The sequence below is a fragment of the Vipera berus genome, assembly GCF_964194415.1.
Source record: "Vipera berus genome assembly, chromosome: 2".
In the NCBI taxonomy this organism is placed as follows: domain Eukaryota; kingdom Metazoa; phylum Chordata; class Lepidosauria; order Squamata; family Viperidae; genus Vipera; species Vipera berus.
This window is the reverse complement of record NC_138203.1, coordinates 61,652,043-61,664,735: the sequence shown is the minus strand read 5'-3', so window position 1 is coordinate 61,664,735 and position 12,693 is coordinate 61,652,043. Positions and strand designations below refer to the sequence as shown.

Here is a 12,693-nt window from a genome sequence, read left to right as displayed (position 1 = left end):
GAGCAGGGGTGTCAAACTGACAACGTCATGTGATGTGTCACGACTTATTGTGACTTTTTAGCCATTGCCAGCAATGGGGTGGGTACGGTTTCACTATGATGCATCCAACCCACAGGCTGGCAGTTTGACACCCCTGACCTAGAGTTTCCAATGAGCATCCTTAGTCTCAGCAACATTGTACCTTGAATTGCAGTACAAGTAGTCCTCCATTTAGGGCTACAATTGAGTCCAAAATTTCCATTGCTAAACAATATAGTTGAGTTTTAATTTTGATCACATGGCCATGGGGATACTGTTGTGTGAAAAACAGTCAGAAGTCACTTTTTTCAGTGCCATTGTAACTAAATGAATGGTTGTAAATTGGAAACAACCTGTATATTGTATGCTATTGTGTCTTGCCTTGATTTGCCCTGCTGCTTCCAGAACTAGATCATATTCTATTTTCTGTCACTATTCTTGGAATTAGCTTGCAGATATTTAGCTGTAAGATATTGAGTGCTGTGTTGTAACACTAATCAAGAGCTAGCATTTTTTTTTCTTGCCTATATGAGTTTGGTTTTCAAGCCTATAGTTCAGCACAATGGAATATTGCCATTGATCTCTTTTCAAATGCTAAAACCAGAATATTGAAATATGTGGGGCCTTAATCCCCAAAGAAGACCTATTCTTTTTAAGGAAGTACAGAACATAATTTCCATTGACTCATGTGTACTATATGGGCATAATTACAATATCAAAAATTATTCAAAAGTGGTCTTGACCTTATACAATCATATTTTTTTCTATAAATGAAAATATATTTTCTTTTTAAGGCCGCTTTATGTACTACTGCTTTATGAGCCAAACTAACTTCAGTGGGTAGTTCAAGAGTAGCAGCAACAAAAAAATCAGACGTTGACACAGACGACTTTTAGGAATATGGATAGTCTTCATTTAACAACCATAATTGGGCATGGAAATTTGATCCTAAGTCATTGTGGTCATTAGGGTAATTTTTACAATGGTCATTAAGCAGGTCACCATGGTTGTTCAGCAAACCATGTGATCATTAAGCAAACCATCTGGTTGTTAAAATAATCCATTCTCCCGATGGGTGTTTTCTGCTGGAAACCAACAAAAAACACTGAATACTGACAAAAAGGTAGCAAATTATTGTCACATGAATGTGGGATGCTGCAACTGCTAGTAAATGTGAGCTGGTTTCTAAGTGCCTGAAATGTGATCACCTGGCCACAGGTTGTGTGCGGACATTATAAATGAGGATGAGATGTACATAAGGTTTGGATTCCTTAGGTACCACCCTGTTACTTGTTATGATCCCTGTGTATTACAATCAGATTTTCATTTCTCATACAAACAAGCTTTTAAAGTAATACTGAGTTCTTCGTCACCAGAGTGTAATAGATTGGCTGGATGAAGCAGGAGAGAAATTGCTGATGAGGATAATGCTTTACGGTGTGTGTTGTTGTTGTTATTGTTTTAAAAAAAAGACAAGGAAAGAACCACAAAGACTTCAATGTGGACGTCTACACTCTTAAACCACTTAATTCTTAAGCATGCTTATCTCTGGTTTGGAAAACAGCCCAGTGGTATGGAAGAAAATACTGCAGAATATTTTAAAAAAATTGCTTTAAAAATAATTCTCTTGGAAGGAACGGACTGAAAGGAAGAAAACAAAAATTGACCTTTTTTCCCATTCAAAATTCATGATACACATGTGCAAGTTTAACCTCCAGTTTAGAAAGTCACAGCAGAATGGCTGAAAACTACCAACAATGGGATTGGTTACAATATCTAATTCACTCTTACATAAAATGCATCTATGTTATAATAGCTAAGGAATGCATGTCATTTAAAGAGGCTTCCCATAGCAAACACCAAGACTGAACATACGCCACTTAATAGATTTCCAATCTATTTTGTGTGTTCTTTGAAAGCAACAGTTTCTTTCTTTCTCTTTTCTGGTTGAGAACTTGGTTAGCAAATAAGTCAGACTGTCTTTTATTCTTATTAAACTAGATCAGAAAAGTAGATCAGAAGAAATACTCTTTTTGATTTTCATTGATTGTATTTTTCACACCGATCTCATTTTTCAGGACAGTCTCTGCACCATCTTCATTTGCTGATCCCTGTGCCTCCTTTTTTTTATATACATTTTTATTTTTATAAATCCGTACAGCAATAGCCACAATGCAAAGTGGAATGAATATCACTACAGCGATCACACCTGGGGAGAGAAAAGAAAATAACAAAATATACTTTGTAATACATCAAAAAATTTGGCATAATTATAACGATTCTTGTAGCCCTTTATACTAGAGAATATGTTGCTATCTTCATGTAAGAACGTTCTAGAATACATTGCAAGACTAATGATGATGTTGTTACTGATGATGTTATCTAGTTTGGTAATGAAATGTCTGCAAGAAAAAACAACAACCAAGCTCAGAGAGCATCAAGGACTCCATAGTTCAACCCTGAGCTACAAATATTCTCTTCTATCCATAATAGCAAAAGGTTCCACATCAAAACACAAACATAATTTTAATTTTTATACATAATTGTTATATATTCTTTCAGGCAATTATCTAAAAGATTTTTTTTACTGCAAAACACATCAAAATGAAATCCATTGCCACCTACTTGTCTCTGCCAGAAAGAATTCATTAAACTATGTATTTGGGAACATTGAGTAAATATCAGTATTAAACAGGGAAGTTCCCAAAAAATATTTATTCCACATTTGGATACATTATGATGCATCTACGAACCATTGGGCTAAATTATGTTGGAACTACAAACCATTTAAATAAAAGATTTATAGAGGAAGCTGTGCAGGAACACATTATAATATGGATATTAGAAGAAAATTTGTATAACCATGTGATAAGAACTGATCCAGATTTTCTGTACATTTTATTTATTGTATTTACTAGAAAACCTCTGCCCCATTAGTTCATAATTTAAGAGATATTTCTTTACATAAACAGAAAAAAACATAATGACAAAGGGCAAACAACGAGAGAAGGAGCAACTTCTGACTACCATTTTCCCCACTGCGTTTCCTTTTGAGAACCTGGCAGGAAGCACCAGAAATCCCCTCCCTCCCTTTCTTCCCCCTTCCCTTCCCTCTCCTCCACTTTCCAGTAGGTATGTCCTGGGAGCAAAGGATTGCGAGATTGACTGGGAAATTGTCACAGAATGTTGAAAATAAAGATCTCATAACCATAACAGAAACACAGCAACAGCCAGTACCATTGAAATAGCCACAATTTCCCCAAATTTCATTTCTTTGGAGGTCATGGGTCTTGGATTTTTCACACATTCTGTAGGTTAGCCCATTTGAAATACCTAGTTTCAAACATTGTTGCCCTTTGAGGCAGTATTTCAGCCAGTTAAAAGTCATGATAATGAGAGTTTTAGTAGAATATAGATTTATTAAATTTATATAGGTGCCCATTTCATTACTGTTATGTAATTTAAAATGTTATGAATTAACTTTTTGTAGCGCCCATTAGCCACTTATACTTTTGTATTACATAATATTCTGGCTGTCTGAAATTGATTATGTTTCTTTATTCTGGCTGTTATTAAATAATAGATTCCCAAACTTTCATTATTTCACAATCTACTGATTTATGTATGTATATTGGAGACAAACATTGTAATGAGAATGAACAAGATATCAATTAATATTGAAATCATCAATACATGGACATAGAAGCGACTACAGCTGGAGTACAATTATAATTATTTATTCTTTAATTTGACATGTGTATAAGTTGTACCCCAGTTTACACTAGAAGTGAAAACAGGACAGGTGGTAGCTTTATGAGCATTGGTGATAAAAGCTCTCTGGGCACAGTGGAATCTTCATTAAGCATAAACAGATCTCACTAAGGCTTAATTACATCTTATTGTAGCTACAAGAAAATTTCTTTTCACTAGCACAGTACTGTCATTCTAGAAATGTATTGTATGAATTTCATAACCCACTAACCTTACCATAATAGTATCTGGCACTGAGATAATGTTACAAATAACTGTCACCAACATAATCTAGTAATACTCCTTGAGTTATTATCTTCACTCTAAAGAGTCTTCATGATCTAATTTTGTTTTTCTTCCACTGGTACATATTTCCTGAAGTATGCTGACTTGGTCTATTAATAGGGTACTCGCTAAAAATGCTAGCGATAGATGATATGAATAACTTATTCACAATTCATATACAGTCTATCTCTAGTCTTCAGGTGACATTCTTCTAAAATTGAATTCTTTTCAAATGGAAACTTCCTATGCATTCTGAACTTACTGTTTTCCTCTTTTTCTAATTGGAAATTTAAGGCTGCAATCTTGTATGAACTTATATGTTGAGTATTTACCTTGCTGAAACCTGGCAGAGTTAGGGATGTATTAAAGTCCAAATAGTTCAATCCTAGGTTGTATCTAAAGAGCAGCTGAAGGGAAACCTGCCAAACATACTGTATACTACCTTAAGTGTTTTAGACAAATATAAATAGAGAAGAATAAGGAATCTTGAAGTGTTGCTATATAATATACTCTAAGTCTGCTTATACTGTTTTGAAATTCCATCAGTATGGTTTAACATGGAAAATTAGTATATATACAGTAAACAATATAGCATTTGAAAGAATCAGAAAGATAGCAAAATCACTATCTGGCATTGCTGCTGCATAAAATAAAAATTACATTGCAAAGTCCCAATCACTATTGAGGTGATTGGAATTATGTGGGTATGTATCCACTCTCTCTATATATATATATATATTTAGTATACAGATTTGGGAGCTTGATTGTAACAGACACATTCTCAGTGAGTTACTGTTTCCAACAAGAACTCAAACCCATTATTGCAAATATAGGATTACTAGAAGGATGATTTTAAAAATAAACAAACATGTACTTAAATGTTTGAGGAAAATGAAACACTTATAAAGCATTTCTTTTTTAATCAATCCTGTGAACCATTCAGAGATTTTGAGGGAAATATTGGATCTATATTCCCACAGTAGCTTGATCACATATCTGAAGACATATAACTATTGGTGACTATCCAATCTAATTCCATCAATTTCTAAAACATGTATACAATGTTAAGCAAGTTAACAATGTAGATGCTTATTCAGTTATTTGGGTGCTCAGCTTCAGCACTTTGATTTAAATATTTAAAATGGTACATACAATGCAATTACAGTTCCTCTTACCCCCAATAATTGCAGAATCACTCCTTATTACATTAGCTAATGGCTCTCCTTCATCTCTTGGTCCTGAATGATCTGTGCAAAAAAACAAAAAGAAAAATGCAGAGACAAACAGAGAACAGGGATCTCAATATATCTGCATTTTAATCCACTGATCCAACAGAGGTTACTATATCTATTGCTATAGGTGTTAGGTATAACTACATGAAGCCGCTGGGTGATCTCATTCATGGTTTCGGGGTGGGGTATCACCAGTACGCTGATGATACCCAGCTTTTTCTTTCCACCCCAAATCAACCCAGTGATGCCCTCACCGTGATGTCCTGTTGCCTGGAGGCGGTCTGGGTTTGGATGGGGAGAAACAGGCTTCGTCTCAATCCTGACAAGACTGAGTGGCTGTTCATACTGGCATCTGGAGCTGACCAGCCTTCTCCATCATTAACAATAGGGTATTACCCCCCCGTTGATAGGGCTTGCAACTTGGGCGTCCTCCTGGATTCACGGCTCAGTTTTGAAGATCATATAGGAGCCGTGACCAGGGGGGCTTTTGCCAGTTGTGTCCCTATCTGGACCGAGATGCTCTACGTACAGTCACTCATGCGCTCGTGACCTCCCGGTTAGACTACTGCAATGCCCTCTACATGGGGCTGCACTTGAGGACCACCCGAAGTCTTCAACTGGTGCAGAATTCATCCACGTGAGTTTTGATGGGAGCTTCCCAATACTCCCGTGTAACACCTCTTCTTTGTGAGCTACATTGGCTTCCAGTTGCCCTCCGGGTGAGATTCAAGGTGCTGGTAATGACCTATAAAGCCCTAAATGGCTTGGGTCCAAACTATCTAAGGGAACACCGGCTGCCCGCATCATGTTCCCATCGTCCTGTGTGCCCCCACAGGGAGGACCTTCTCAGGGTACCGCCGGTTAATGAATGCCGGCGGGTTATTCCCAGGGGAAGGGCGTTCTCTGTGGGTGCACCTGCCCTATGGAACCAACTACCCACGGAACTTAGGACTGCCCCTGACCTTCGCTCATTTCGCCAGGACCTGAAAACTTGGCTCTTTGATCTGTTTGGTCCAGACTGTGGGGTTGTTAATTTAACTGGGTTTTAGATTTACTCTTGGGGCTTGAATTTAATTTAATTGTTTTAATTGATTTTAATTTTTTTGTATTTCATGGTTTTAACTGCCCTGTAAACCGCCCTGAGTCCTACGGGAATAGGGCGGTATACAAATTCAATAAAATAAATAAATAAATAAATAAATAAATAAATAAATAAATATAACATAGAATTATAAATTAGGGACACACATTTTAAAAGAGTAATACAAAACTATGAACAAGTAATGAAGGATTGGCTTGGAAGCCACATGGTATATATGAAGAACACATATCCATATGCATACAATATATGAATTGACAAAAAATGAGGATTTGTAGAAAAGCCTACCATATAGGCACTTCTGGCAAATAAAAAAAATGACTGAATTTCTGAAACATTGTCAAGTATTCTTTTTCAGAGAACAAAATTAATGAAAGTCTTATGCTTGGTACCTGCAAATGAATGGGTTGTTTCACTTGATGTTGTATCAGCTCCTGTTAATGTCCCACAGTTGGATTCCATGAAATGTCCTTTAACAATGACTTGAGCTGAGCTGGGATAGTGGACAGCAGCCTTCAAAGGAGCAACATGATTGAATTGCACTGAAGAGAGGCACCCAATAAACCCCTGAGAATTGGCCTTCAGAGTATCTGTATCTGTATCACCATTCTCGGCTAATAAAAAGAAACCAAACACAATTAATCATTGTGAAACACACAGAACAAAGGGGCAGACAAATAATTGAATAATTAACCTTTATCCCTCCGAGTTTCTGCGTGCAATGACAGCAGAGGCAAATTTACCTATTTTCTTTTTGTCTGCTTTAACAAAAAGACAAGAAATATATTCCACACTTTAAAAAAAACCAACTGAATCTGTTTGCTAGAAAAGATATCAAGTTACACAGTAAGTTCCTAAGCATAAATAAGAAATTCTGTTCAGGTGGTGAAATAAATTTTCCTCCATCCCAAATACTGAATAAATAAGAAACATTTGTAGGAATAAGTATCTACTACACATTTATACACACAGCTGTGGAAAGCTTTATTCCAATATTCAAGCCATATTCAAGTCAAAGGCTTTTAAATGTTACAAATTGCAAATACTTTTTTAGTGTTTTGAACATTCTGTTTTAATTTTTTCTTCAATAACACAAATAAATAGTTTAACAAAAGGTTTACTTGCATAAGAATTATTTTCATATTACCTTACTCTTAGTTTGAATAGTGAAAAAGTCAGATGAATAAAACTATTCTAATACATTCTGACTCAGATAACATTCACTAGGGAAAATATAATCCTGCTAAGCACACATTTCCTTGCGTGCTAATGCCAAACATTGTTCCATAAAAAAATCAAATCTGTTCTATGTTCTGTAATCTATTACAAATCCATTTTTTTGCAAATGTTGTAGGTTTATTTTAAACAAAGCCTTTTGATGATGGTAATCACTGCTATTGTTTTAGTATACACCTGTATGCTAAAAAAAATTCTATCTCTAGGATAATGTATTCAGAGCTCCATTTTAACATGCCAAGTGAAGATTACATTAAGTTGTGGCAGATTGTCAGATAACATCTTTATTAGAGCATTCATTGCATGATTAAATCAAATCTTTGTGTAATAATAATGGAAAGCTAAAGAAAAAAACATTCCAAATGGGTGAATGAAGCAAGGAACTTTAAAGCAGTTCTGAGAATTTAGTCCAACAAGTCTGAAGGACACCAGTTTCAATACTATTTCAATGTTGATAGAATCAGTATTGGGTAGTAATTAGGTTTTGGATTAGGATTGGGAAAATCCAAATTTTCCTGCCGTAGAACCTTAAATGATTTTTTTTTTGCGAGCGGGGTTCTCCATGCCACTTAATAAAATTATTGTTGTGGAAATAAAATTGAGAATGCAAGTGTGAACTTAGCCAGTGAGAGTCTGGACATTTTTATAATCGACTCTATTTTCAGACTACTTAATATATTCTTTCATGATCTTAGCAGATACTGAGAATTGATCTTTTCAGAAGTTTAGAAAAGGTCTAACGTACAGCTTGGGATAGAAAGCAAAAACCACTAACTTTTTCTGATCCAATACCATCCTCATGGAGCAAAAGAAAACTTTCTAGAAGGAAGTTTTTAATGAAATGGCACTTTCAAGCTTTCTCAGTTCTGAATGCTATTTAAGAATGATGGTTTAAATATATGTATAAAAAAACCTAAAAGAGAAAATTATTTTTGTTTTTATTTTTAATGAAAAAAGTTAATAAATAATAGAATTATGTAGCTTGGAGTGTTTGTGTGTGTGAGAGAGAGAGTGAGTGAAATATGGAAAGAACATCAATCTATAGGAATCCTATCACTTTGACTTGATCTTTGTGATAGTTTATTTGTACTTAAGGTACTTAGAAAATGAAGACACACTCATTCTTCTTAATGACCTTAACAGGGAATCAATAGTCATTTCTTTATCAGAGGTTAACATATTCATAACACATTACAGAATGTTCAGTAGAGCAATTTATATAAAAATTATGATAGATTGCTGGCTGGCAGATTCATAAATTTGATTTTAGATATTTCTATAAAGTATGCATTTTATATTAACTCATTTTGTTTGCATGACCTTTTACACTGCTGCTGAAATTGTTCATAACAAGCATATTTGTAGTAGTTCATATCTATTTAGTAGTAGCAATCAATTCATTCTTGTTACTCCCCAAAATGTTACTTAACTGTAAATTAATATAATTAAGAAGATACGGTGTACTTTATGTAATATTTTCTTTTGCTTTACCTTTGAGTTTCACGTAGCAAATTCTTAAATCAAATATTATATTTCTATTTTATGTACCATTATTTCTTTTCTGAACTATACTACTAGGAATATAAAATATGCAGCTTCTATATAGCTGAAATCAAGTTAAATTATGCCAAGCATTATCCATTTGGATTTAATAGAAGTAAATTGTACAACTTCCCAAAGCGGCTAATAGGCCAGTAAGATCTGCTAATTAGAACAGAAGGTTCTCTAAGAATGCTTAGAGGGAAAAAGGCAAGACACTTGTTGCTGAATTAATTAGGGCCACAGCTATTAATTTTCATGCTCAACAGTGACTGACTCAATTTGAATGTGAACTCTTTCTAAAGTAGAATCAGCCATATGTCTCCTAGCCCAAATTAATTGAAGTCATTGCCCTATATCAGAAAGCAAGATGCTGACTTTCCTGCTCCTTCTAGTCACATTCCTTCTAGTGTTAAAAGAGGTCTACTCTATCCATAGTTCTCCCAAACATTAGATTCATAAAGAAGAAGAAGGTCTATGTTTAGTTCCTCAATTACCAAAGATTCTTATGACCTGAAAAGAATCCCTTTGGATCAGATTAATACCTCCAGTAATCATTTCAGTCTCACAGGTTGAGTACCTGGTTATTCCTTCTATCCTCACCAATTTTATTTTGATGGCTGCTATAGCAACCTGAGTACCCTAAATCTGCAAAGGGGAAGATACTGTGAACGTGTGTATTGGAGTCATTAGCAGAAAATGGGGATTGTCTGAAATGCTTGCACATTAAGTCTATATAAAGGATACCCAACAAGGCTAAGATCTCTCATGACTAATGTCTTGCTTGCCCTGGAATGAAGAGAACTCACCAATCATTTCTTGAGAAGTGGATGAATGAATGCTGTCATCCTCAAAACCTGCTTCAGTTCATGACAAATTAACCTCTTCCCACAATGTTTTCTGACTTCTGAAGTAAAAGTAGTAATCTGTTGTATTTCATTGAATAAAAATATTTCCTTTTCAGTTAATTACTGGGTACTGTAGTCAGGATAGCCCCTTGATCTAATTGGTTGTTGCTGCCCTTCAATGATCATTTCATCCTGGACTGTTGGGCCATTTCTACAGGGGATGAACCTACTAAAGGACTAGATGTTTTGTTCGTTTGTTTTCATTACAGAATAAACTCACCAGTGGATGGTGAAAGGCTGATGAAAGAAGGGTGTTGTTTTTTTTGCAAGTTCATTGATAAAATGTTTGGCCTTTCCTTTCCTTTCCTTTCCTTTCCTTTCCTTTCCTTTCCTTTCCTTTCCTTTCCTTTCCTTTCCTTTCCTTTCCTTTCCTTTCCTTTCCTTTCCTTTCCTTTCCTTTCTCCTTTCCTTTCCTTTCCTTTCTCCTTTCCTTTCCTTTCCTTTCTCCTTTCCTTTCCTTACCATTCCATTCCATTCCATTCCAATTCCAACCCAATTCCATTCCATTCCATTCCAATTCCATTCCATTCCACTGATGGCTATACTTTTAAGAATGCTATACTGCTTCTGTTCTTATCTGGCTATTTTGATTTGATTACTTCTTCATTTAAAGCAGGGGTCCCCAACCCCCAGTCCATGGACCAATACTGATCTGTGGCCCATTGAGAAGCAGGCCGCACAAGTGGTGGGAAAGTGCACAAAGCTCCATTTGCCCATATGCAAAACCATTCCCTCTCCCCAGTTGCCACCACCCCTGCCAGTCCGCAGAACTGGAAAGGTAGGGAACCACTGATTTAAAGGATCCTTCAGCAGAATCCAGATTCCCTTGAATCTATTTGTTAAAATCCCCCCTTGGTTCTTTTGTGACTAATAAAAAAATGAACTTTGAATTATTTATGTGTGACTTTAAATAATGTTCAGCATTAAACATGATACAGATAAATAATCTATTATTATACTAGTGAAGATACAACCATATATAACCTATGAATAAAACCTTAATATCAATATAGGTTCACACATTTCTTCACCTGAAAACTGGTGAAAGAACCATTTTTAACAGTTATATAACAGCAGGATCATGGGTATGTGGATTTTGGATGGGGGCACTATTCCAAAGGATAGAGTGGCCATCAAGAAATCACACCAAATATGCTTTACGTCAGGAATGTCCAACCTTTGCAACTTTAAACATGGTTGTCTGATAAATTCTGGGGGTGGAATTCCACAAGTTTTCAAGATTATACATCTCTGCTTTAGGTACTACTGAGTAGTAGAGAAATATTACTATGTGCTCAACCACCACTTTACTATGAACCACTTACATGGATACACATCCTTAGTCACATATCCTCACTTTGATATTGAGCATCAGCACTACCTGATCAATATTTTTTTCCATGAAACAATGACAGGTAAGGCAAGTTTTATTTATTTATTTATTTATTTATTTATTTATTTATTTATTTATTTATTTATTTATTTATTTATTTATTTATTTATTTACATGCTCAGTCTTTGAAAATTGCAAAAATAAAAATCAGGCATATTGATGTTCTTTAAATGAGAAGGCAGCCCCCAGAAATTGCCTGGATTAATTTTTGTCATTATTCTTCTCTGCTTCAAGAAGAGGTTTATTCAGAACTGCAGAAGCAGCTTTTCAAAGGAGTAAATAAAGAGATAGGGATGGAAAAATCACTTTTGCCAGCACAAACTGTACTATCCAACTGATCTCCAGATCAAAGGCAATATTTCATATACTTTTTGAAAAAAGAAAAACGGGATTTTATATCGAGGAGAGAAGGAAAAAAAAAGTTTTTAAATCTGGTTTTTTAAATGTCTTCATTCCAAAACAGCAGAACAAAAACAATAAAATTATTCCAATGCTGAGTATTTCCATAACGTTAATTTTATTGTCTGATTTTACAAGTCAGCTGAGATTTTATTTGTTGTTCATGTTTGATGTGTTCCACTGAAACACATTAAGCTTTAAAATGCAGATTAAGAAGTTAACAGGTATTATTATTATTAGATTTATTTTTATCCTGCCCTTCTTTTTAAAAATATTTTTTCAACTCAAAGCGGTGAACATAACTAGTGCTCTTGTAGGAGTTAGATATGTTTCATGGAGCAAATAAACTGTAAACTTAACTGTTTCCATTCTTCCATTCCAGACTCTAGAAAGGGTACAGAGAAGAGCAACAAAGATGATTGGGGGACTGGAGGCTAAAACATATAGGGAACGGTTGCTGGAATTGGGTATGTGTAGTTTAACGAAGAGAAGAGTGAGGGGTGACATGATAGCAGTGTTCCAATATCTCAGGGGCTGCCACAAAGAAGAGGGAGTCAAGCTATTCTCCAAAGCACCTGAAAGCAAAACAAGAAGCAACAGATGGAAACTAGTCAAGGAGAGGAGCAACCTAGAACTAAGGAGAAACTTCCTGACAGTTAGAACAACTAACCAGTGGAACAACCTGCCTCCAGAAGTGGTGAATGCTCCAACACTGGAAGTTTTTAAGAAAAGACTGGACAGCCATTTGCCTGAAATGGTATAGGGTTTCCTGCCTGAGCAGGGGGTTGGACTAGATGACCTCCAAGGTCCCTTCCAAATTATTATTATTATTAT

General features: G+C 35.4%; 1 protein-coding gene across 1 annotated transcript in view; it reads right to left on the bottom strand.

Moving 5' to 3' along the window:
• Nucleotides 1-2,033: 2,033 nt before the first annotated feature.
• CNTNAP4 (contactin associated protein family member 4) overlaps nt 2,034-12,693 on the bottom strand; it is a gene marked incomplete at both ends in the record, with an annotated part of 286,811 nt that continues 276,151 nt past the window's right edge. Inside the window, 3 exons of the mRNA XM_081315740.1 lie at nt 2,034-2,227; nt 5,229-5,300; nt 6,777-6,998. Of these exons, the coding sequence (XP_081171866.1) occupies nt 2,034-2,227; nt 5,229-5,300; nt 6,777-6,998 (488 nt within the window). The remainder of the gene's footprint in view (nt 2,228-5,228; nt 5,301-6,776; nt 6,999-12,693) is intronic.